Genomic DNA, 27,057 nt, shown 5'->3' on the forward strand with positions numbered 1-27,057 from the left:
CTATAGACAATGGTGGACATTGTCTGTTGTATTACTGTTTATAGCTGAACATTGGCCAATAGTGAAAATAAAAATAAGTGCCTTCTCAGTGGACCTAAAAGACAAATCCAAACCAGGGAAATTATTACAGCTGGAGAATGCTGTGGTCTTCTAATTTCATTATTATTACTTTTTTTAAAGAATGACTTATTTATGCATATAGAACTGGGGTATAGGCCAGAGGTGCAGGGGCATTGAGAGGATTCACCAGAGACAGAGTGCGTAGCAGAACAGGCAGATCAACAAAGTACACTGCTGAGGGGAGCAAGAGGCGAGGCAGGAGAGATCTGCTGAGCCATGTGGGTCACCTCCCCAGCTGAGGATGGAAGGCAAATTGAAGTGGCTGTGACTGGCTGGCTTCGAAGTGCTACGCTTTCACCGGCTGCACCACCAGGGAGAGCACTTTATTTGGGTTTTAGTGCTTTTTCTAACTTAGATTAAATCCAGGTTGAATGCTCTGTTCTTGGCTACTCAGAGTGTGTGCTCAGTAATAAAGTTGTTAAAAATAACACCTATCTATTGGCTTGTCATTTTCGATGGTCTTTGCTAATCACAAAACAAAGGAAGTTTAAAAGGTTCTAGAGAAGGTACATTGATAGCATCTTTACAGGAGGATCACCTTTAGATTGTAAAAGCCACAGTATTCTTTTTTAGTGTTTTTTTTTTGGTTTTTTTTTTTAAAGATTTATTTATTTATGCTTACAGAACTGGGGTACAGGCCAGAGATATGGTGTGAGAAGATTCACCAGAGACAGAGGGGGGAGCAGAACAGGTGAATCTATTGAAATACACTGCTGAGGGGAGCAGCGGGTGGATCAGGAGGGGTCTGCTGCCCCATGTGGGTCAGCTCCCTGGCTGGGGATCGAACTCATACTGGAGCTCTTCTTTTAATGTGTTTTTAATATAAAATACAAGTCTCTAAAATTTAATGTTCAGAGTTTCACTCTACTCAACCGGTCAGAAGTTGCATGCACATCCTACATGCCTACTGGATTTAAGCAAATGGTTACATTGTTCTGCTATACTCACATGGCCGAAAGACATACTTACTTACTCGATAAACACACCTTTGAGACTGAACAATGGTTCTTCCATTTTATTATGTCACCCATCCTGACAGTGACCACACAATGTCTGAAGTCAGCATGGCTAGGGGTGCACTATGGAGTATCTGTTGTGAATCTTCACGTTATGACCCCACTGCCAGTATCAGGGCTGTAGCCTTTCCCTCCAGGAACTAGAGATCTACCCTTAAAATCGCCAAGACTTTCATAGGCAAAATACTTCCCAATAGCCATTCTGGCTTCACAACAGGCCTTCTCCAAAGCCTTCAAGGTAGGAACTGAATACCTGGTGGCCGGCAGAGTGTAGACGATTTGTCTTGACAGCAGCTGTTTCTCCGGAGGGCAGGAGGCAAGGGCCTTTGGCCAGTAGTAGTACTTTGCCCAGGAGAAACGGTGTTCTGTCTGAAACCCAGTTAATGTTAACCCAGACCAAGAAGCTTCTCGGGTCTGGACACCCGTAGGTCGCTCTCTACGTGTTCTTTTGTCTCTAGTGTAACGGCGACATCAGCGACAGCGCGGTCGGCACCAATTTTCGGCCCCCTCGGCGGGGACCCGAAGCAGTGCGTCTGGGAAGCAGTGGTGCGGCTGGCTACCGGTGGAGCTGCGAAAGCGGCGTCGAGTGCCCGGAGCCAAGTCCAGAGTTTGTCTCTCACCCCCCAGATGCTCAGCTCCCCTCTCTCACTGGGCCGTTTCACTTTCACTGACTCGAAATCCTCCGCTCCTCACCACTTACCCCAGCCCTCACCCGGCCTCGACCCTCGGGGCGGCCCTGAGCGAGCCCGGTTCGGCTCGGCTTCCCTCAGCCCGCCGCCCTCGGGAGAGCGGCTCCCAGGCCCGCGCGGCGGGGAACTGGGTTTGGGGCTGACTCACTCCCGCCTGGAGGCCTGCTTCAGATAGATTTGAGCAGCCAGACTCGGGGACTGCGCCCGCCACGCGTTGGGCTTTGCCGGGGAAGAACCCCGCCCCAGCACCCCCTCCGCCCGGATTTCGAAAGCGGAGACCCGGGAGAGGCCGACCACAGTCTCGCGAGAGGAGGCGGGGCCCCACCCGGCGTTCTCGGCCCCTCCCTGCCCCCCCCTCCCCACGTCCCCCGCCCTCCCTCCCCCACTCCCCGTGGCGCGAGCGGCTGACTGAGTCTGGAGAGGAAACGGCATTCGGAGCCGCGCTCCCGCCCAGGCCGGCCCTGACGCGGGCCTCGTCAGCCGGTAACGGGGAGCAGAGGTGGGGGTCAGGGAGGCGACCACGAAAACGGTGAAGGTCAGAACCCAGAGGCCTCCTCCGAGAAGGGTGAGGAAGGGGCGTGTGCCTCCCTCCCTCTCCCCCTTGGACTCCGCAGAGCTGAGGCGGGGTCGACCCCTCCCAGGGGCGGGATCGCGCTGGGCAACTGCAGCCCTGGGGACTGACTGGGCGGGGCGCGCCTAGGAAGGGGTTGAAGGGGTCAGCTAAGGCTGAAGGCCCCCAAGCGGGGAGCGGACTGCGGAGTTGAGGTCGGGGTGGGGTCCCAGAGCCGAGAATCCGGTGACGGCTGGGGAAACCCCGAGGCCGCGTCCCTTCCGCCACTCCTGTGGACCCTGACTGGAGGCCGACGGGTGGGGGTGGGGTGAGCGCGGCGCGAGGGGGCGGGTCCCGGCGCGGCTGGGCGCTGATTGGCTGAGTGCGTGTGGAATCGGGTGATGGGAAACGCAGCCTGACTCTCCTTTCCCTCCTGCTCCTCTCCCTCCCCCGTGGCGAAAGTGCTGCGCGGCGGCGGGTGCTTACGCTCGCGGGGTTTGGCTGTTGCAGGCAGGAGCAGGGAGGAGGCGGCAGCGACAGCGGCAGGAGCAGCAGCGGCGGCGGCAGCTGGGAGGAGGTGGTGACGGTGGCAACGGCAGCGTCGGGGACGATGGCGCGACTGGTGGCAGTGTGCAGGGACGGGGAGGAGGAGTTCCCCTTCGAGAGGAGGCAGATTCCCCTCTACATAGACGACACCCTCACGGTGAGCGGGCCGGGCCGGGCTCGCCGCTCCCCTGGCAGCTGTTTCCCCTCCTCCCCCTCCCCCAGGCCGAGCGCTGCGCACTGGAGAAAGAGTGTGTTGCAACTCCTAGGCGAGGCCTTTTCTCGGCAGGCCCCACAAACTCGCCTCCGCCGTGGGTCTGTCGGCAGCGTCCGCGAGCCCCAAGCCGAGCGCTCCGTCCGCACCTGGAGCCCGGCTCCCCGGGCTTTCCCTTCGGAGCCGGCTTCCTTCACCTTTCCCCTCTGGAGGCGACGCCGGTGCCAAAGCACGCGTCTCGCCTCGGAGAGGGGTGGAAGGATCGCGGGTGTTCAGGCCTATCCCTCACAGAAGCCGCCTCCCCTCGGGGAGGCTCGGTTATCGGGAAATGTCGCAGCTGCACTCTGAGCTTTGTATTTCCCATCTTGCTGGGATAGCTCTCAGTGCGTGCGTCTAATTACTGAGGGCAGCATGACATGCTCCTGCACACGAAGATGCCACCAACTGAATTGATTTCGCTCGGCTCCTATTGCCTAGTACATTAAAACTCTCGGAAACGATGGTGTTGCGAGACCATGACTCTTCAAAATGGGCTTTCTTGGCATTAGTTGTTCTCTAGTTTACAAGTAAGCTCTTTTTCTGCGAGGAAGCAAAAGTAGTGAAGGTGTAAGAGTGTCACATTCTGTATTGAATGTGTAAGTGTCACGAGAAGTTGACGGCTCATCTTGTTCCTTTCTGGAGTTGGTGGTAATAAAGCATTAGCGACCCTCTGCCCTGTGTTGCTGTACTATTTTCTTTATAAAGGAAATGGCAGATATTTGAACTGAATCTGAACAGGAAATGAGTGCAATTGCTTGCCACTATTTTTTAAATGAAATGAGTCCTGAATGTCTTCTGAGATTGCCTTTTGATGCTGCTGTTGAAGCTTTGGCTTCTACAGTTGTCTTTCAGTAAGGTGTAACTGCTTCTCTTCATCCTGTCACCTTTGGCTTTTTATTTTTTAAAGGCAGCTGAGGTGTTTTATTCCTGAATTTTTTGGGTTAATGCTGAACTTTTTTTTTTCCAAATTTTATATAAAATGCAAGTCATTGTAGAGATGCCACTGAATGCCTTTCTATTTCCGAGTCTCAATTAAGACTTGATTGAGTTGCAGCAATTTAAAAAGGTTTAGGAGAGCTATTGAATGACATAATTTGTTAGAACTTTTTGACTGAAAGCAACCATAATTACACAAGTGCATTTTTTTTTCTCCCATGGAAAAAGAATGATATGGCCTAACATAAGGCAAATACAATTTGTGTTGATGCTTTAGGGAGTATCTGTATGCCTTGGTTATGATTTCTGCACTTTTTGCATTAAAAGTATAATGCAATTTGTATTTTAAGTAGATAAAACTAACACTGATCAAATTAAATCATGCATTTCTCAACTTTAATACTGATATGAGTTCATTTGTTGCTTGCTTCTCTCCCTTTCCAACATAAAAACTTTTCTAGAGCATATAATTTGGTATTCCCCTTTTACTGTTCCCAGATACCTTTGAAGTTAAGAAATAGAATCCTGTGGATTGGACATACATTACTTAAAACAGGGAAAATTAATGCAAACTTGACAGTTTACAAAATTTAAACAGACTGATTTTTCTCCCACATTACCTACCTTTAGTATGAATACAGTGTTGATACATCTGTCATTTAGTACCTTAAAAATCGCCAATTTAGGGGGTATTTTTATATTTTTTTTGTGCAACGTTACCAAAGGTTTCCATAGAAAAATAACCTTGCAGGGTATTTATTACTGTACTTATTTTCCCAGAGAAGTTGGGATCAGACTGAGCTTGATGGTTGAGTTCTGTTTTTATTGTATTGTAGACTTGTGACTAAGGTTAATAAAGTTTAGACATTTTAATTTAAAATACCTCAAAATAGCATTTTATTTTAGGAAAAGGTACCATTTTTACTTGGGAAAAGCCTTGGAACTATTGCTTTTGTCTTAAAACCTCTGCAAGGTCATTAATACTGACCAGTGGAAATTCTAGAGTGCATCATATTTAGGGAAGCAAGTTTCTTTTAGAACTACCCTACCAGATGCCACTTAAATGAACAGAACAAACACCTGTTGAAGTAGAGGGAAGAAAGACGCTTGTAGCAGTTCTAGACTAGTTTACTGATAGTTTGATGGCACTGTATCCTTGAAGTTAACTTTTGGTTTGGGCTTTGTTCTTGGGGTCCACAGATAATGTAGGAAAGAAACATTGTTTGGTTATTTGGAGTAGTCTGAGTTCAGTTTAGTTACAGCATTTATAGTTTATAATCAGTTACAAAATATTTACCATTTTAGTAACAGAAGCTGAAATTTCTAGCCTTAAATTAACAATTTGAAGTTGAATTTGTATAATGAAATTAAGAAACTGAAGAAGTAGCCACATCTTTTATGTGGTATGTTTTATCCATGCTTAAAGGACTCATGGGTAGTTTAGTGGTTTTAATGAATACTTGAGTCCAGTGCTTATGTAGGAAATACGAGAAAATTGCAAATAAGCTGGTGGCACATTTAGCAAAGTGGTATGCTATATGGTCAAAATATATCTCAGTTAGAATCGTAAAAATAGCACATGGGTTATAAGATAATAAAACATCTTGAGAGATGTTTTTGAAAAAGTACATTATTTAAAGTGAGTTGTTTCATAAATAAAAAGAGGCAAAATACATTCTCATAAGGTAATCTTGAAAAATAACCACAAAACAAGTTCTCTTTAATCCTACTTCCCAAAGATAACTAATGTTATTTTAGCACTTGGTGTAATTCTAGTCATACACACACACACACGCACACACAGAGTTGAGATGTATTGTCTTTAATAACAACTAATGTTTTGCTTTTTTCCCCCACTAACTATAATGACATCATTTTCTTATTTTTAATTTAAGCATTTTTAGTAACTATATTTGGCATTGCTTAATTTAATCATTTTTCTTTGTTGAGCAAAGGGGATTCTAGTTTTTGCCATAAATAATGCATAAATCTTTGCATTACAGTATTTGTTATGCTTTGGAAGTACTGGATCAAAGTGTAAGAGCCTTTTATAAAATTCTTGATACATATTATCAAATTGCTGCAGTATTTCTGGAACATAGTTTACCCTCCTAATTCAATCTAATAAGGGTTTTTTTAATTGGGACTTTAGAAGATAATAAATGTTAGTATATCCACTTGGGGATTAGGTATTTGGTATTTGTGAAAAGTTTAGTATTTAATGTTTTCTTTCAACTCTTGAGTAACCATTAAATTTTATCAAAAATTATAAATGTTACCAAAAAGCTGCAAGGATGAAGGAGTAAATTAAAGGGACAATGCTTTTTAATAATGTAAACGAATATTGGTTGCAGCTTGTGAAAATGTACTAAAAACAAGTTATTTGTGGTCTGGAGAAACCAGAACAGGTACTTAAGAGTGAAAGTGGGTAATGGATTCAATAAAGTTTATAAAGCAGTAATTGCAGGACAATGACTCATTCTATTTTTAGCTAGCTTTGGACAGGCAACCTCATCATGAAGCTGAATTCTGTGAAACCACACCTGAAATACTTTACATGACTGTCTTCTTTGAGGTAACCTAGACTCTGAAGGCTCAGTCCAGGAAGTAGTTTTTAAAAATGGAAAAAATGGTACTACTTTCCTTCTTTGCCTTCCTTTTTCTTTTTACCCTTGTTAATATCAATATTGAGGAGCATATAGTGATTGACTAGGGGGAAAAAGATGAAATACCATTATCTTGAGAGTTTGAAAGGTAAGGACAGTCATTTATGTAAGTGCAAGGTTTCTAACCAAAGTGGTATAGAATAAATATAAGAGAAAATTTAATACTACTTAAGCTACTGATAGCCAAGAAACACAGTAATAGATCTGATTTTGACATCTGTAGTGGTTAGATACAAATGAAATGGTCTGAAGTGAGATTTTTTTAGCTTTTTAAATTTTAACCCTGTTACTGGTTTTTAAAAAGAATTCCTAAAGTAGGTATTAACCTATTTGTATATATGAATAACGTGTTTATTATATGTGATATATAAAACTGTATCACCTATGTATACATAGGTTACACGCACAATATATGTTCTATTACATATATCACATGAATACATGTTACACATGTGTACATGTCACATACATGTACTTTACATATATAGAAAAGGTTAGTTGACCTCAGTGTGTTAAATTTAGGGTATCATCTAAAAGCCAAACTGGAGAAACTTTGATTCTTTGCATGTTCATTAAGAGCTGGATTTTAGTATATAGGTGATTATTTTAATTTTTTCTGTGGTGGCAATTGATATGTGGTGAAATGGTGTATATTTTTATTAAGCATGTACAAATGCAAATCAAGATGTTGGTTGCTTAAATGGTGGATTCAGAATGAGCTTCATTGTTCTCTTGAGTTATATGGCTTTTAAGATTGTCCTGTACCTTTTTTATGACTTGCCAATTAAATTTCTTTTTTTTTCTTTAAGTTTTATTTATTTATACAGAACTGGGGTACAGGACAGAGGTGCAGGCAGTGAGGATTCACCAGAGATAGAGTGGGAAACAGAACAGGCAGATCTACTGAAATATACTGATGAAGGGAGTGGCGGGTGAGACAAGAGAGGTCTGCCTCACCATGTGGGTCACCTCCCTGGCTGGGGATAGAACTTGTGCTGCAGTGGCTGTGGATAGCTTCATAGTGCTGTGTTTTAACCTGTTGTGCCATCAGGGAGGGCCCTTGACACTTAAATTTCTTTGTGTTTTAAGCACTGTAGTGGTTTCAGAAAACATTTTTTTTTTTTTTAAGATTTATTTATCCATACAAGAACTGGGGTGCAGGCCAAGAGGAGTGGAGAGGTGAGAGGATTCACCAGAGACAGAGTGGGGAACAGAACTTGCAGATCTACTGAAATATACTGCTGAAGGGAGCATCCAGTGAGACAGGAGAGGTCTGCCACGCCATTTGGGTCACCTCCCTGGCTGGGGATAGAGCTCGTGCTGTGGCTGTGGATAGCTTCACTGTGCTGCAATTTAACCAGTTGTGCCACCAGGGAGGGCTTGAAAAGTTAAGTACTCTTAACTTTTTATTCACTTAATGTCTTTTCTTGGGCCTTTATTTCTAATAAGAATTTACTTGTTTTTAAACTTTTTTTTTTTTAAAGATTTATTTATTTGTGCATACAGAACTGGGGTACAGGTCAGAGGTGCAGGGGCGGCGAGAAGACTCACCAGAGACAGAGAGGAGAGCAGAACAGGCCAACTGATGAAGTACATTGCTGAGGGGACCAGTGGGCGGGTCAGGAGAGGTCTGCTGCACCATGTGGGTCACCTCCAGGCAGACGGGGATTGAACTCATGCAGAAGTGGCTTCAGCTTCATGCGGAAGTGGCTTCAGCTTCTCAGTGCTGTGCTTTAACCTGCTGCGCCACCAGGGAGGGCCCTGTTTATAAACTTTTAAGTAGGTTGTTAAATATAATAAATACAGTGAACACTATGGCTCATTAGATATTTTGCTTATTGTCCTCCTCACTATTTAGAGCTACATTATTAAAGTAGCAACTAACTTTACTTTGTATTGGTGAAGTTAATATATAAAAGTGTTGGGGACCCTCCCTGGTGACGCAGCGGGTTAAAGCACAGCACTGAGAAGCTTAAGCCACTTCCGTGTGAGTTCGATCCCCGCCTGCCCCGGAGGAGATCCACATGGTGTGACAGACCTCTCCTGACTTGCCCGCTGCTCCCCTCAGCAGTGTACTTCGTCTACCTGCCTGTTCTGCTCCCCGCTCTGTCTCTGGTGAATCCTGTCACCCAACGCATCTCTGGCCTGTACCCCAGTTCTGCATGAGGAAATAAATCTTTAAAAAAAAAAAGTGTTGGGTCCTCCCTAGTGGTGCAACCAGTTAAAGCACAGCTATCCACAGCCACTGCTGCACTAGTTCAATCCCCAGCCCTGGAGGTGATCTGCATGGCTGCCGGATCTCTCCTAACCTGCCCCCTGCTCCCCTCAGCACTGTGTTTCAGTACATGTGCCTGTTCTGCTCCCCACTTTGACTCTGGTGAAACCTCTCACACCTTTAACCTGTATCCCAGTTCTTGTATGCATAAATAAATTTAAAAACGTGTATATAAAAAGTGTTTAGAACAATGCCTACTATACATGAAGTTGCATTAAATAGTTTTATTACCCACCACCACCTCCCTTTGGAGATAACAAGACTATGAAAGGGAAATTCAGGGAAACTAGAGGGCAGTTCATAAAATTGAAGGTCAAATGAAGTTAAATCTTGAAGCTGTAAGATTTGTGTGTGTGTGTGTGTGTGTGTATATGTGTGTGTGTATATATATACACGCACACATGTATATATATACATATATATATATGAAAAGAAACCTTCAGAAAGTAAAAGCTGTTGAGGTAGAAGCATATCTCTGAACATAATATAATGAATACAGAGTTGGAAACAGTATTATTTCCTCTGGTAATAATATGTGCATTGTAATAACTTTGGGAAAGATAGAAACATTATCTAGAGATAGCTACATCTAATATGTTACATATTTTCTTTTTCTTTAAGATAAAATATACATTAAAAATATGAGTAATATGTACATACAGTTTTGGTTCTGGGAAATACAGTAAATCCTCTGGATGTGGAGTTGGTATTTGCATCATTGTCCATTACCAGTATCCACTAGTTTTCCTACTTTCATATACCTAGTATTCCCCCTTTGAGATAAAGATTTATATTTAGTGCATATATTTGCTTTATTTTTCCAGTCTTCAGCTAATGTTAGAATAAGTGTACTTATTGAGGCTTTTTTCCTAATGTGGGGGTAAAGAATGGTTATCTCCAATAAACAGGTCCTTGTGTGTTGTTTGGTGAAGGGAGGGAATCTATTTTCTTTGTTTTAGTTTTTATCATAGTTTATTTTTACATCATTTTGTGACTTTTCCCAATCTCAGTTGTAATCCCCATGTGTTTCCCATCACCAATTCACCATAGTGAATCATAGTTCCATGCACTCCCTTCCTCCCCTCCCCGCCCCCACAATTTTTAATTCCATTACCCACTCCACACCTGTAAAATGTCTCTGGTATATAGTTGTTCACTACCGCACCCCCACCCCCCAGCCTTTTATGTTTCTGCTATGTGTGAAACCATCTGGTATTTTTCTTTTTCTTTGTGGATTATTTCACTAAGCATGATCCCTTCCAGCTCCATCCATGTTGCTGCAAAAGGCATGGGTTCATCTTTTTGATTGCTAAATAGTATTTCATTGTATATATGTACCACATCTTTTTAATCCAGTCATCTACTTTTGGGCATTTGTGTTGATTCCATGTCTTTCCTATTGTAAATAGAGCAGCAGTAAACATGGGGGTTGCAGGTGTCTTTTTTATAATCAAGTGTTTTGGTGTCATTTGGGTAGACCTAGGAAACCTCCAAACAGCTTTCCATAGTGGTTGTACTAATTTGCATTCCGACCAGCAGTGCAGGAGAGTAGGGAGGGAATCTTTTTTAGGTCATATTCCTCTAGATGGGTGTTTGTGTTTTTGCTCCCAGTTATTATTATTTTTAATCCTGAGTTTACAGTTCAGGTGTTGAAATTTAGAATCTTTGTGATCTGAATATAGAAGCTTTTGTCCCAGCATAATGTTTGATGCCTTTAACAATGTTTTAGTTAAGACAAAGTGTGTTAACTTTATTTGCAGGTATATTTCTTTTTTAATATCTCTAAAATATATATATATATATATACACTAATAATATAGTTTATTTTTACATCATTTTGTGTCTTTTTTCATCTCAGTTGTAATCCCTGTGGGTTTCCCATCACCACATCGCCCGTGTGCCATCACCATAGTGACATCTTATATATATATATATTTTTTAAAGGTTTACTTATGCATAAAATAAAATATATATACTTATAATATATATATATATATTTTAAAGATTTATTTATGCACACAGTACTGGGGTACAGGCTAGAGTTGCAGGGGCAGTGAGAGCTTCACCAGAGACAATGGGGAGCAGAACAGGCTGACTATTAAGTACACTGCTGAGGAGCGTAGCGGGTGGGTCAGGAGCGGTCTGCTGCACCATGTGGATCACCTTTGGGGTGGGGATCGAACTCATGCTGAAGTGGCTTTATCTTCTTAGTGTTGTGCTTTAACCCGCTGCACCTCCAGGGAAGGCCCGACATCTTATATTTTTAATATCTCTTATCTAGTGGTATATATCTTTGATTCTTCTTAAAATCATTGATGTCACAGATAAGTGAAATGTGTTAATTACTAATTCCCTATCATCTGACATCTGAAACATCCTTAAACTTTACATCCTTATTCTTCTAGTAGTGGATTTTGATAACGGAATTAAATTCAGTGTATCCTTTCTGTTCATAAGTAGAACAAAAGTTACTATGTGTTCAGGTACTGTTCTGAGTATTTCATCTATATAGTCATTTATATTCTGATATTTATCGTATTCCATATTAGACAGGATAACAAACTATCAGGATACTTAGTGTAAAATAATCAGATTATTTTACTTATAAAATGCTGACATTGGCTATTGCAGCAAACATTTAAATGTAACCTTCACATCCAACTATGTGAGATAGAGATTAAAATTATTTAATCTCATTTTACAAATGAGGAAACTGAAAATCAAATTGGTCAAATAATATGCCCAGTATTAAGGCACAGATTTTGAGTGGTAGAGCAGATATTTGAGCTCATGTCTGCCTGAATTCAATATCTTTGGTCCTAGTAACTGCCATTTCTGACTTTAGAAACTTATCTAACCTGGATTTTATAGCATTTTTGAACAGGATGTGGAACAGGATGGGCTAATCTGGCTTTTTTTTTTTTTAAAGATTTATTTATTTATTCATACAGAACTGGGGTACAGGCCAGAGCGGAGGGTGAGAGGATTCACCAGAGACAGAGTGGGGAACAGAACAGGCAGATCGACAAAGTACACTGCTGAGGGGAGCAGCGGGCGGGTCAGGAGAGGTCTGCCGCGCCATGTGGTCACCTCCGGGGCAGGCGGGGATCGAACTCATGAGGAAGTGGCCCAAGCTTCTCAGTGCTGCGCTTTAACCCGATGCGCCACCAGGGAGGGCCTAATCTGGTTTTTTTAATGAATGATTTTTGTCTTAAGAATTCATAAAATAAGCTGTTGCAAATGTTCAAAGAAAACAAAATAATTGATTTTTATTCTTTTGCATATTTAAGATGGTGATGGAATTTCCTGACAATGTGTTAAATCTCGATGGGCATCAAAATAATGGTACACAGTTAAAGCAGTTCATTCAGGTAATAGTTTTGGAAATTAGTGTTTTAAATGGTGTATGTGTGTGTGTGTGTGTGTGCATGTCTGCCTGTGTGTGCATGTACATTTTAAAGTAATTTCAAATTTTAATTTATATCGTATGTAACATGCAACTATAAGTTTTTGTTTTACCTAAGCTCTAGGTCTTAAGATTTTATTGAAATTGTTTTCTTTCACTATTGCTCTAAAATGTATGTATGTATCTGTCAAGCAAGAGGGATTTTGATGGTATTTTGTTAACATTTTATAGGTCCATAAAACTAATTTCAGGCCATCTTTTAAAGATTTCACCAGGCCATACTTTTTCTTAAAAATAGGTGTTAGATATACAGCCTTTTTTTTGAGAGTGCATTGATTTTCTTTTTGTAATTATTTTTATTCCAAGTTAAAAAAAAAAAATCTTGTGTTGCCAATTTAAATTATTTTTATTCTTAAGCAGTATGATACTTTATATAATCAAGGTAATGAGTGATCAGTTACTTAAATTCTATTTCTACTTTTGGAGAAAATGTAAGTGAAAATTTAATGGTAAATATAAAAAAATCCTTTTCAGAGGTTATCTTTTACATCTGGCTTTGCTAAGGCTGGAGGTATTGCTTGTAGTATAACTGTAACTCCATCAGTGTAGAAGTTAAAATTTATTAAAGTTTTTCCCATTTCTTTGTAGTTGTCGTTCTCAGACGTTTTCCTAACTTGTCATAACCAGTAGGTAACACTAATGCACCAATATTATTCTTTTTTTTAAACAGATAAAACAGGCCTTGTTCTCTCCCACTAATCCGTAAGACACCTTTATATAACTCTAGGTTGAGAATTGCTCCCTCTACATGACCACCATCCTAACTTGACTCCTATAATAAAAGCTGAGAAGATGTGATAAAGTTACATTGTGTTTTATTCTTTTAGTTTTAAACATTTTTTAAATCTTAAGTGAGAATACTATGTTTAATAGTCACTGAATAACCACTGTGTTTCCAAATGCAAGGCTTTTTTCCCCACAATGCCTGGGCATTTAGCCCTGTCATCTTAAGTAGAACTTTTTATATTCTAGATTCTGGAACAAGGTGAGAGGTTTGTGCAGCAAACTCATTATAACATGGACAAGGCTGGCTACCTTGCCTTTTTGATTCAGCTGCAGGTAGAGATCACAAGCTTGTCCCAGGTTGTATTTACTAGACAAGGGTAGGAAACAGAAGTAGTAGTAAAAGAGTAATATTATGTCTCTTCATTTTCTTCCCCTCTTTTTCTCAGCGACATAGTATGCTTAAGCAACAAGATCTGAGTATTGCCATGGTGGTGACATCACGTGAAGTCTTGAGTGCACTTTCTCAGCTTGTTCCATGTGTTGGTTGTCGTCGCAGTGTGGAACGCCTCTTTTCCCAGCTTGTAGAGTCTGGAAATCCTGCCCTTGAGCCCCTGACAGTGGGACCCAAGGGAGTCCTATCTGTAACTCGAAGCTGCATGACTGATGCAAAGAAGCTTTATACATTATTTTATGTACATGGGTAAGTATAATCAATTAGGAAAAAAATAAGTTTGCTAAATCTTTAAATTTGGTGATAATGGTAGCAGCTCTTTATGAATTTGGTCAGGTCAAAACTTGAGTCTATTAGATGACAATGACTGTAAATTTCTGTTTTTATGTGGGGAGAGGCAGGCAATGAGCAAATATATAGTTTGTTAGGTGTGTTCAGTTACATTGAAAACCCACTTAAGAAGAATTTTTTAAGAGAATTTTTAGGGAAGCCTTCACTGATAAAATGATACTCAATATAGAGTCTGGCGAAGTGAGTGAACAAACCATGTAGCTATTTGGGGGAAGGCAGAAAGAGCAATAAGTATAAAGGTTTAAAGTTTAATGTTGTCCCTGTTTTTTTTTTTTTTGAAGAACAGCAAAGAAACCATTGTGGTTTCTTTCCCTCTTTGAATGAAGGAAACTGTAAGAAAAGATGAGGTCAGAGGAATAACAAAAGGCCTAATTATGAAGTGCCTAGTAGGTCTTCCTGAGGTCTTTTTTTTTTTTTTTTTTTTAACTTTGAGTAAGATGGGAAGATTTGGGAGGGTGAGCAGAGCAGCCATGGGCTGACTTGAAGTTCAATTTACTGTGAACTCTATGTTGAGAATAAACTGAAGGGTAGTAAAGGGCAGAGAAGCAGGCTGTTTAACTATCCATGTGAGAGAGGATGGTGGCCACAGAGATAACAAGAAATTATTGTATCCTGGATATATTTTAATAAATGAATCGACAGGACTTCTGGATAGGTTGGATAGAAAGGGGGACATCAAAGGTGATTCTTAGATTTGTGATCTGAAGAAAGGACCAGTGGTTTCCATTGATTAAAATGAGTAAAACTGGAAGAAACAATTGTGCAGACCTCACTTTTGGATGTTAAGTTTGAGATACAATTGGGCATCCAAGTAGAGTTCAGAGTGATAAGGCCTAGAGATATAAATATGTATCATCAGCTTATATGTAGCAGAGTATGTAAGTGATAGTGAATGTTTATGTTAAATGTATATCATTTAAATTGATGAGATTAGACACGAGCACCACAAAATGAGTATAATAGGAAAAGAGAAGGGATTCAAACCCTGGGACTTTCTTATTTAGAGGTAGTAATAGAAACTTTGAATCTTTACTTGAAAAAAGAAACCTTGGGGTATTTTTGAATATCATAATAACAAAGTGATATATATTTTGAAAAGATCATTCTACTAGCTAAGTGAAGCCTACACTGTAAAGACAAAATATGGAAGGGAGGAGACCAGTCAGGCTATTAAAATTGACCAAACTAAAGAAAGAATTAGACAAGGGCAGAAATGGTAGATGTGCCAAGATATCATTTGATTTAGAATGTATTTGAAAATTAGAGTTGACACACTTTGCTGAGTGGTTGGATGTAGGATGTGAATAGTAGTGGTTTAGTAGTAATGATAGCATAAAATTTTTTGATGTCTCCTCATCAAGAATAGTGTATATTTAGATAATTTGTACAAGGGGAGGTAGTTGAGGTTTAAAGTCCATTATCAAATTGAGTATTAGGTACACTGCTACATAAAATAGTTATGCAGGGATGATGAGACAGATGCGATATAGGGGAAAGAGCTCCTTGAATAGAGCAGTTTTTTTCATCATTTCTTACTGACTGGACTGGGGATGGAATGGGGAGACTAGTGTACACTCTTTTGGGTTAGAATTTGATGAGAATTTTCAAAGTAAGTGAAATGTCTATAAAGCTTAAATATAATTTTCACTGTAAGACAGAGATTTTGAAAGGTCTAGAGAAAAATAAATACTAATCAAATCATTAATGTTTTACTTTAATCAGGTCCAAACTAAATGACATGATAGATGCTATTCCAAAAAGTAAAAAGAACAAGAGATGTCAGTTGCACTCCTTAGATACACACAAACCAAAACCTTTGGGGTAAGTATAATTGAATATCAAAATGCTTTGTTGTTGTTAAGATTGTAAATGTTAAACAAAAAATTGTAAATGTTGATCATATTTAATAAAAAAGCGCACATTGCTAATTTTATTTATATATAATTGGGTACATAGTAATGCAGCTTAAAATATGTATACTGGTTCTGTAGGCATTTTTGCATTGAAATTAATTAGGTATGCTTTTGTAAGTATTTTTTTTCTTATATTAAATATGTTTCAAAGAAAGGAAGTTGAGATCATTGTGGCACTTATGTAGCCACAGTGTTGTGATATCATTCTACATAATAGTCATAACATGTAAGTTATTCTTGTCTGTCTTGTCTCTACTAATAACTTATCAAGGTTTTTTTAAAGTCTTACATGAGTTATAGCAATGTGTATTCATGTAACTAATTTGCAGTTTTCTTGGTTACATGCTATAATGTCCAAGATGGCCCCTTGAATTTCTGCCTCCTTCTCCTAGCACAGTGTCATAGTTGTTCCCTACGAAACTGGTTGGGTGTGGTAAAGAGAAGTCAATGAATTTGAAGGGAATTTCACTTTAGAGAGAATAGTATGATGTAAACTGATGCTTAAGAAATTAACTTTTGTCAGTCAAATTTAACACCATTGTTGTATATAGACATTTTCCTTCCTGATACCTGGATGACCAGGTGGTGGCATTTTAATAGTCTATTAATAAGGCATCTCCCCCATACTCAGGAACAGATTTCTAAAATTTTATTATGAAAATGTTAAACACATAGAAAAATAGAAAGACCTTTTATATAAACACTTCTCCCCCACAAATACTTCACCCAGATTAGAAATTACTAAGAGTTGCCATATTTGTCTTCTTTCCATCTTTTTTTTTTTGCTGAGGTATTTTAAAGTAGGTCCAAGGCATCATATTATTTTGCTCCTACATATTTTCTCATGTATCTTTAAATATATGGACTTTAATAATAACAGTACCATTCTATAATCCCTAACAAAATTATAATCTAATATCCAGTTCTATTAAGATCTCTTTTTACATTGATCTGTTTGAATTCGGATCCAAGCAAGAGCCACACACTAGTGTGCTATCTACATGAGAGAGTACTTTGAAACTGGTAAAAGCTCTATATAGTATAAAGTGGTTATCTAAGGTTAAGTGTTTCATTCACCTGACTTATTAGTATCTCCTAGAAGTGTCCACTGAGATAATCTTGATGAGTAGATCTGTTGTTAGAAGCAGAATCCAGATCAGAATGGGTAGAAAAGTGAAGATTGGCAGTGTAATGTAATGGATTAAGCTGTGAGTGGAAAGTATGGCTGTGGAACAAGGAAGTGGAAGCACTTCTTTTCCAGAAAGATTAATTTTGAAAGCAGTTTGAAGCTGTTCTGTCCAGAGAGATTATGGATAAAGCTTGACTTCAGCTGCAGATTTTTAAAGTTTTTTTAGAATAAAAAAGTCATATTCTGATGATACAATAATCATTTCCCAGCTCTGATTTCACGAACCTTTTCCTCAATTGTGAAAAGTTTTTTTGAGTTTGAGAGTCAGTTTTAGGAGGGATTATGGGTCGTTAAAGCATAATCAGAGATAGAGGAACTCTGTAGGCGTTGAGAGTAGAAGGAACCAACATGGAAGGAGCGACTGGAGTTGAAGTTTTTGTTTAAAAAATAAGGGGCACTGACTGAACCCCTTGGCCTGGGCCTTTGGGAGTAAAGGAGCTGAATTGTATATGTGACCTTATATTGTGGGGAGGGGTTGAAAAAAATCTTTGTAGCCAGATAGAGAAGGTTAAGATTGAGATTTTTTTCATCTCAAGCACCCAAGGTAATGAGTTTCTAGTACTATAGTGAGACCTGCAGAAGAACAGGCAGGAGCCAGTTGTTCAGAATCATGAAAACTCAAGAATATAGGCACACATTGCTCTTAGAATGCACATCAACAACAAAGCAAAATGCATGACCAACACCACATTAAAGCCTGTGGGGGAGGGAGAGTCTGGGAAATTTTTAGTAAGTTTTACAAAATTATTTGTATTGTACTTAATAGTAACTTAGGTTGTGTAAAGTTTTCATGTTAGTACGATAACTTTAATTTAGTAAATGTAAAGTTTTATTTACTAAAATTAGATTAACTTGTGGCTTTCCCAGCATATAATATGTGAAGCTAAATAAGAGTTTTTTTGTTGTCATGGGCTAGCTGAAAATCATACTAAATAGATCAAAATTTGTTAGACTTTTCTTTGGGAGATCTGTATTTGTAAGTAAAAATATTTTATATTTTTCAGCCCTTTTAACCTTAAAATATTCAGATAGATTTGTTCATAAAATGTTTAGTACATTAACTAATTGTTACCTAGATAAATGTAAATGTTAAATTGTATCAGGGAAACTTAATGGTTGAATGAAAACTTTTTAATAAAAAGAGCACATTTAAATAATGTTTATTATGGTTAAGATAAATATATAATTACATACAAATTTGCAAGCTTATTTTATTAATATCTTAATATGTTAAAGAGTTCATAATTTAGACTATAGAAATAACTCATTCAGATTATGTCAGTATCACTAAGCTTTGTACTATACTGTACTACAGTGAAGGGAGCAGTAGCAGTGTCAGTTCAGAGAAGTTAAGTACAGATAAGAGAAGTAGTGAAGACCACAGGAAGGACAGCAAGTGTAGGATCATTTTCCATTATGGACCTTTCCAGGGAACAGCCAGGTAAAATCAAGCAATCCTTTACTTCGCTTTTTAATAATGTTTATCCTTATGTAGTTCTCCTTTTCACTAATATTTATTTCTTTCTGCAGAGGTTGTTGGATGGACGTATGGGAACTAATGTCCCAAGAATGCAGGGACGAAGTAGTTTTAATTGACTCTAGTTGTCTTTTAGAAACACTAGAAACATATCTTCGAAAACATAGGTAAGTCTAAAGGCTATAATAAGTATATTTGGAAGGTACCTTTGTTGTCAGTCATCAGACTGACCTGTCTCTGATATGTTTATATAATAGTATTCTTGTCTTCCCATTCGTATCTGGTACTCAGCAGAGAATAATGTTAGGGTAGGCAGTTCCTTTATGGGATGACTCAGTGTTAATCTTCTTGTATTGAGCATCTCTTTTTTTTGTAATTTTTATCTGTTAGTTCCAGGTCAGGCTTTCAAAAAACACAGAATGACTAGAACAATTAAAATATACTGAATCATTTTGGAAGCACTAGTACTCCTTGTTTCTGTGATAGAAGTATTTCATGGTGTCGTTTTTCAAAAGTAAAATTAGCAATTCAGTAATATTTTTAATATTTCTCCTATTACTGTCAAGACCTAAAAATAGAATTGGAATTCATGTACTATAAAAGTAACTTCAGATTTTTCTTTTTAGAATTCTACTTTACAAAGAAATTTTCTAAGTGTCATTAACATTTAGAAATTCGTAGGGAGGGAGAGCAGTAGGAAAGGAAACTGGTAAGAGAGCCATCTAGAAATGGCATTTTTTAGGGGGAGTTTTACTGTTTTAATACAAATTTGTCACATGTTGGGTTTGTAGTTGTATGTTTTTTGACCTTGGGACAGATACACAATTACTTTGGAACGCTTTGAGAAAATATTTCGTGAATGATAAAAACAGGCATTATAAGATTGGTAATTTTTATATGGTAGTAATCTAAAGATACCACCTGTCTCCTAGGTTTATTAGATATTTTCATTTGACAAACTTTGTTTTCCTTTTTGGATTATACCAAACAGAGTAGAAAATGTGTCAGTTATTTGGGATTTTGGAAGGGGATGAACACCAAACATCCAGATGTATATAGGTTCACTATGGATTCCTTCCTCTTTCAAAATTAATTGATTCACCCAAAAGGGAGCTTTTTGTACCATAAATTACTCGTTACCAGGGCTAAAGTTTTGGAATTTCCCATAATTGTGTAGATATTCCCTGTGTTTTGGGGCAATGATTTTTATTTATAAAAAGGTCAGCTTCATTTTATTAAAAACAGGGTAGGGAGAAGCACTATTAAAATTAAGTGAGAAGACTACATTGAATTTACATTGTACTGATTACAACTTTGTACAAGTTAATTCTGTGCCTTAAGTTTTCTCTTTAAGACAAAAATAATGAAAATATTACTTGCAGGATTTATTATAGGATTAAGTTTGTTGTGCAGATTGATGATATATAGTAAGATTCATTTATAACAGTACCTAGCCCATAGTACGTTGGTGAGTGTGTGCCAGATTTGCAAGTCCCTGTTACTTCTATTTTTTTAAGATTAAAGAAAAGATTTATTTATTTATGCTGGAGTGTAGGCCAGAGGTGTGGGGTGGGAGGGTGAGAGGATTCACCAGAGTGGGGAGCATAATAAACAGATTGCCTGAAACACACTGCTGAGGAGAACAGTAGGCCAGACAGGAGAGGTCTGTTCCATGTGGGTTAGCTCTCTGGCTGGGGATGGAACTTGTGCTATAGTGGCTACCAATAGCTTCATAGTGCTGAGACTTAATCCATTGCACCAGCCAGGGAAGCCCTCAAGTATAGTTTTTTTGAGTTAGAGTCCATTGAAAATTATTTCCCACAGCCTAAAGATGTACCCTTTTGGCACTTACTTAGTTACTTGGTGGATTTTTCTGAACATTTAAAGATTTGATAACACTATTTAAGAAGTATTATGGCAGTTACATTAACAGATAACACTAGTTAAATATTACAAGATAGTACATTATTAGACACTAAGTGTTAGGGAAGTGAAGCCTTTTCTTTTGAAACTTCTAATTTATGTGCAAATTTACATTTAAAAATAGGAAAAATTACTTTTCATTCTTACAGCTTTCGTATACTTTAAAATTGCTGTTTATGCTTAAGTTACTTAATATTATGTGCAGTCAAACACATTAAGCTACTCTTAAGTGTTAAAAGTCGTAAAATATGGGGAGAAAATTTACTTAAATTTTATTATTATTACTGTATGTATGATATACATATCTGAAAATGTAAATTTACCATTTGTAACCTGAAAATATATTTGTTATTTCTTTGCTCATATCTCTTTTCCCCATGACAGAAATTTTTAAAAACTGGTAAAAAACAGCTTTCAAGTATGCATTAACAGTTGTTAACTGTATACATTATTGTATGGAAAATGTCCATAGAATTTTTTCATCTTGTCTGACTGAATTGATACTTATTAAATAGCAGCTCTCATTATTCCTTCCAATCCTGGTAACAATCATTCTAGTTTCAGTTTCTAGGATTTGGATTATTTTCATTGACACATTAGGTTGAGTCATGCAACTTGTGTGTGTGTGATTGGTTTCTTTTACTTAGTCTAATGTGTGCAGGGTTCATCTGTGTGGTGGCATATGACAAAATTTCCTTTTTATAAGGCTGAATATTATACGTATATACTGCATTTAGCCATCAGTGCTCACACTTCTTGGTGATTGTGAATATGTAGCAGTGAGCAAGAGTGTACAAGTACATCTTGAAATCCTGCTTTCAGTTCTTTTGGATCTCTACCCAGAAGTGGGCTTGCTGGATCATTTGATAGTTATATTTTTAATCTCTTGAGGGAGTACCATACTGTTTGCTGTAGTGGCGTACCATTTTTCAGTTCACCAGCATTATGCAAGGGTTCTAATTTTCCCATGTATTTACCGATACTTGTTTTACTTTTGTAAACCTGACTGTAACAGTAGGTTTGAGGTGATAATTGTGTGGCTTTGATTTACCTTTTCCTGATGATTTGTTCTATTGAGCATCTTTTATATACTTGTTAGCTATTTTTGTATTTTGGGGAAAATGTCTCTTTAACCCATTAAAAATTTTTTTGTACCTTGTTATTGAATTGTAGTGGTTTTTTTATATAGTTTGGATATTAGTTCCTTATTTAGTTTGTGATTTATAATACTTTCTCTATTCCATAGGTTGTCTTTCACCCTATTATTTACTATACAGCAGTTTTTAAGTATGATGTCTCATTTACATACATATCCAAGAAATCACTGCCTAGTCTAAAGTCATAATTTTGTTCCCCCTTCTCTTTTCTTCTAGGAGTTTTATAGCTTCAATCATAATACTTAAATTTTAAGTCTATAAAACACTGAGTTAATTTTTGTATATTTTTTGTATCTTTTTAAAGTATGAGTGAAACACTTTACTTGAGAGTATCATTGCTTCTGTTTACCAAGTAGGCTTATTTGAAAAAGAGTAAGAAAAGAAAAAGTACATGAAAAGCAGCTATCTACTATTGTCCAAAAAGAATACTGCATATGATATTAATACATGGCAATGTAAGGGTAAACACTTTAGTAAGAAATGTGTATCAGAAATAAGAGGAACTCAAAGGAAATTGAATTCTAGTTAGGGAATTTCAGAAGGCTTCTATAAAGATGAATATGATTTAGGCAAATGGAGTAGAAAGGAGTAGAGATGATGCAGAAGATAAAAAGACTGAAGTAGAAACACATCACTTATATTCATAGTACTCCATTGTACATGTGGTGTCTGTGGGGGGGCATGATTGAGTGGAGGTAAGTCTTAGGAAACAGGTTGGGTAAGAAAAGAAGTAACTTGATAAGGAGTTTATAGTCTGAGGAGATTGTTAAGTTGAGGATGAAATAATACAAATTTAAAAATTATTTTGGTACGAGAGATGCATTAAGGTTAGGGAGAGTGGAAGTAGGAAAAACAGTGATGATGAAGCTTTTTAAAATTTATTCTAGGTAATTGAAAGCAGGGCAGAGAGTACTGAAAAGAAGGGGATCTTCAGGAAATGTAAAAAAGACAGAATTGATGCCACCCCTAAAAGGGAGGACCTAAAGAGAAGTACACTTGACTAAAGATATTCCATGCAGTGATTATGTGAATGGTGGTGTCCTTAAGTAGAATGGAAAAGAACACTGTTGTCCTGGTTTTGAATAGTGAGTCAGTCTGATGTGTTGCCAGTGGGATGTATGTGATGTCTTTGATTTTTTTTAGTATGGGTCTGACTCTCAGACAAGAGCAGAAATTTGAATAGTTGTAAGGTGAAAGTCAGACATGTTGGCTGAAGTCATGGGAGTACATGAGCTTAGCTAGGGAGATGAATTTAAATCTTAAGAAATCAAAGCCAGTCTTCTTAGAGAACCATTTACTGTGGTTTTTTCACCAAGCTTTTTCTTGTTTCAGAAATTCAAAGATAAACCAGATTTTTTTTCTTTTCTAATTGAATAGTGGTTTATAAAGAAAATGTCTTTATCCTCTATGTTCACATACTCTACAGTTTTGTCGCAGTACACTTAAGTTTAAACCACATTTCTATGTATATGTTATCTGTATTCTGTCTGTGTTTTGAGAAAAATATATTTTTTGGAAGAAAGATTTTGATATTTTGAAATTTACCAATAAATTAAAAATATTTGTACCACTTCCTTGCCTTTCCTCCTTCCCCACAGATACTTAGCTAATATATATTAAGCAATTGTAATAAAAATCAGAATGAAGTTTTAACTAACTGAATATACCAGCTTATTTCAGAGGGTAGAAAGAGAGGGATCCTGTGAGACTTTGATTTGTAGCTCTGTTGTTTATAGTTAAGCTGATTAAGTAGTTCTTTTTAATTTTTAAGATGTATTTATTCATACAAGAACTGGGGTACAGGTCAGAGGTATGGGGGATGAAAGGATTCACCAGAGACAGAGTGGGGAACAGAACAGGCAGATCTCCTGAAATGCTCTGCTGAGTGGTCGACAGAAGTCTGCTGTGTCATGTGGGTCAGTTCCCTGGTCAGGCATCAAACTCATGCCACAGTGACTGGCTATAATTTGATAGCATTGAGCCTTTATCTCCTGAGCCACCAGAAGACCCTCATGTATATTTTTCCTGTATATTTTTCAATAGATGTCTGGAGACTTTATTTGTTTTTAATGCTCACGATGGGGTTGTAGTGTCATCTTCTAGTTCACTGTTAGTACATCCTATGAAATAATTACATATCAGTTCTTAATTTTGAGCTTTTTCTTCTTAACAGGTTTTGCACTGATTGCAAAAATAAAGTCCTCCGAGCATACAATATCCTTATTGGTGAACTTGATTGCAGCAAAGAGAAGGGCTACTGTGCTGCACTTTATGAAGGCTTGCGGTGCTGTCCACATGAACGACATATACATGTTTGCTGTGAAACAGATTTTATTGCACATCTTTTGGGTCGTGCTGAGCCAGAGTTCGCAGGAGGGTATGAGTATGTAATTTGCTAGAATGGGTTATCTAGCGCTTTGCTTCATTTTATTCCTGAAACATTATTTCTGTCACCTTCTGCCTCAGTATATATGATATATTTAGCCATTAGAAATGTGCCTATAACATTTTTACTTTCTTTAAAATATATATTTCTTAATTGAACAAAAGCAGGTTTTCTGTGGTGTTTGGTTTAGTCCTCTGCTTGTTGCTTGAAGTAGGTGGCAGGCTTCTTTGGCTTTGATCATTGGAAACTATCATTTTCATTGGGAAATGATTAGAAGGTATTTTCCCCATCTTCATCCATGCATTTTCACTTTTAAATTTTGTTTGTAGTGATGATTTTTGCATTGGAAATGAGGTCTTGACAGTAGGAGGCTAAGAAATAGCTTTCATTGGATGTAATTCATGAACTGTGTATATATATATATATTTGTCCTTGAATAGGAACCTAAATTTTACTCAGACTTGGTAAAAATAAATTCAGAAAATGTCCTTCATGGAATAAATCAAACTCATTTTCCTTTGTTTTGTATACCAACTCTCACTTGAGTCCCTACTTTCTGCTAGGCCTTTAGGAGTATAAAGACATTTGTTACAAGTTTGGGAACATGTCTACTGAAGACTGGCCTAAAGGTGTTCTGCCTGTCAATGAATCACTTTGGCACTTTGGTATTGCCTTTCTGCATTTTCTCCAAAAAGGGGAATTCAAAACAAAACAAAACAAAAAACAGGCATTTGCTATAATTGAGAGGTGAAAAGAACTGTTATGCTGTTATATCTACTATGAGCTGGACACTTATATGTGCATCTGAAGTGAGCATAGGATCCTTGCATATAACTGCTATGTGCTAAGGAAATCATCTGATTTAGGGCCAGTTCCTGAATTACCTAATTTTTAGCAAAATTAAGACAAGTTCCACCTGCATGTGTATTTCTCATTGTTACATACATGTATTTGTGTATCTGTATATACAGAGTTTAAATGTGTAACATTCTCATTATTAGGTTTTTAATAAGTATGCAGGTTGTATTTAAAATATGAATTGGAAATGTGTTATCCATCTTTTACTGTTTCACTGAAGGGTATTAAGGAATTATATGTGATCTATTTTCCTTTATAGGCGAAGAGAAAGACATGCTAAGACAATAGATATAGCTCAAGAAGAAGTTTTGACCTGCTTGGGAATTCATCTTTATGAAAGACTACATCGAATCTGGCAAAAATTGCGAGCAGAGGAGCAGACGTGGCAGATGCTCTTCTACCTTGGTGTTGATGCTTTACGCAAGAGTTTTGAGGTAAGAACGTCGAGCTGCTTCATTGTCCGAGATTGCTTAGTCAAATTATTGGACTTAATTTTAATGTAGTGTCACCTTGGCCTGGTTGTGATCTGCTGATATTGTGAGCTTGGGAGAGGGGTTTCCTGGCAAGCTGTGAGTGGAAGTTTGTGGATTTTTCTTGGTTTTTTTACTCTTCTTTTTCTGCTAGTCTTGGTTTTTAGATTTTCTTAGAGTAGAAAATTGAAGTTGGTGACTATTTCACAAGATGTTGCTATGAAACATAACTAATGCAAAGTTAAAAGCAGCCCCCAAAAACAAACAAACAAAAGCAGCCCAAAAAGGAATAACAAAAGTAGAAATCTTTAGTGAGTCTTGGTTTGCCTGCTGTGTTCAATAACATGAAGTAAATGCTACTTGAGTGCCCTGATCTCAGAACTACTTTTTACAAGCACAGTGATTGATGACCACTCCTTTTGGTTTTAGAGCTTATGGTTTGGTAACTTTTTTCCCTTCTATTATACTCTGTAGAGCATGACTTTTTAGCTAGTAAATATTTTGTTACTTTCTAGGGGGTAGTTGTAGTCCCTTAACTAGATTAGCAGCTCCTTTTGAGAATGGTAGGGAAACTATAGTGCCTCTTTTTTAGAGGACCATCTATGAATTTCAAACATTCTTCTGGGGAGTTTTCAGGTTTGAACTAGTTCTTGCTGAACTAGTTTTTTTTTTTTTTTTTTAACATTTTATAAAGATAAGTATTAGGAAAAGGAGAAAAAGAAGCACCTGCACAGTCACAGGTGGATTGAGAAGCTGCCTTAACAGATACCTTATTCCTTTTGTTTGTATAGAAGTAATGTCTCTTTTTATAGAAGTAATGTCTCCAGAAACTTAGATCATCTAATCAGGTTTATGGTCTTCTCATTGTATGGAGAAAGAAATGAGTGTTTACTTTGCGTGTTAAAATTCTGATTTTTGAAACTGGAATATTAATGGTTTGGATTAGGGGTGTGTGTAAGTATACATTTATCATTGGGATTACATTTATCTACTTTTGTTATTCCTTTTTGGGCTGCTTTTGTTTGTTTTGGGGGGCTGCTTTTAACTTTGCATTAGTTATGTTACTTCAGTAGAGTCTAAGACTGTCATCATTTACAATATTAAAATTTGAAGTATTTTGTGAAGGTTATTGCAATGCCAGTTTTAGTGTGTGTGTGTGTGTGTATGGTGTTATAAATTCACAAACGTAGATTTCCATGCAAACTTAAGAAGTTTTGATCAGTATTTACTCTTTTACATTAGATGACTGTTGAAAAAGTACAGGGTATTAGCCGATTAGAACAACTTTGTGAAGAATTTTCAGAAGAGGAACGAGTAAGAGAACTCAAGCAAGAAAAGAAACGCCAAAAACGAAAGAATAGACGAAAAAATAAATGTGTATGTGATATTCCAACTCCCTTACAACCAGCAGATGAAAAAGAAGTAAGCCAAGAGAAGGTAGTATTACTTAATATTTAACTCAACTGTGTATTACACTGCTTTGGATAGAAGTATTGCTTTTTGTTATATTTGGCTCTTCCAGAAATGTGAGTTCCTACAGCTTGTATACTGTACTCTGTATATGTCAAAATACTTAATGTTGTGTTTGTTTTAGAAAGACAGTGTTGGCTTTTATCTTTTTTTTTTTTTTAAGATTTATTTA

At 37.7% G+C, this 27,057-nt stretch overlaps 1 protein-coding gene across 1 annotated transcript in view; it reads left to right on the forward strand.

The window, feature by feature from the left end:
* The first annotated feature begins 2,208 nt into the window (after positions 1-2,208).
* GGNBP2 (gametogenetin binding protein 2) overlaps positions 2,209-27,057 on the forward strand; it is a 30,810-nt gene continuing 5,961 nt past the window's right edge. Inside the window, exons 1-9 of the mRNA XM_012726065.1 lie at positions 2,209-2,390; positions 2,886-3,078; positions 12,339-12,419; positions 13,687-13,940; positions 15,765-15,863; positions 18,675-18,788; positions 23,875-24,078; positions 25,205-25,379; positions 26,658-26,852. Of these exons, the coding sequence (XP_012581519.1) occupies positions 2,986-3,078; positions 12,339-12,419; positions 13,687-13,940; positions 15,765-15,863; positions 18,675-18,788; positions 23,875-24,078; positions 25,205-25,379; positions 26,658-26,852 (1,215 nt within the window). The 5' untranslated portion in view covers positions 2,209-2,390; positions 2,886-2,985. The remainder of the gene's footprint in view (positions 2,391-2,885; positions 3,079-12,338; positions 12,420-13,686; positions 13,941-15,764; positions 15,864-18,674; positions 18,789-23,874; positions 24,079-25,204; positions 25,380-26,657; positions 26,853-27,057) is intronic.

Source organism: Condylura cristata, unplaced genomic scaffold, assembly GCF_000260355.1.
Source record: "Condylura cristata isolate star-nosed mole 26May11 unplaced genomic scaffold, ConCri1.0 scaffold00017, whole genome shotgun sequence".
In the NCBI taxonomy this organism is placed as follows: domain Eukaryota; kingdom Metazoa; phylum Chordata; class Mammalia; order Eulipotyphla; family Talpidae; genus Condylura; species Condylura cristata.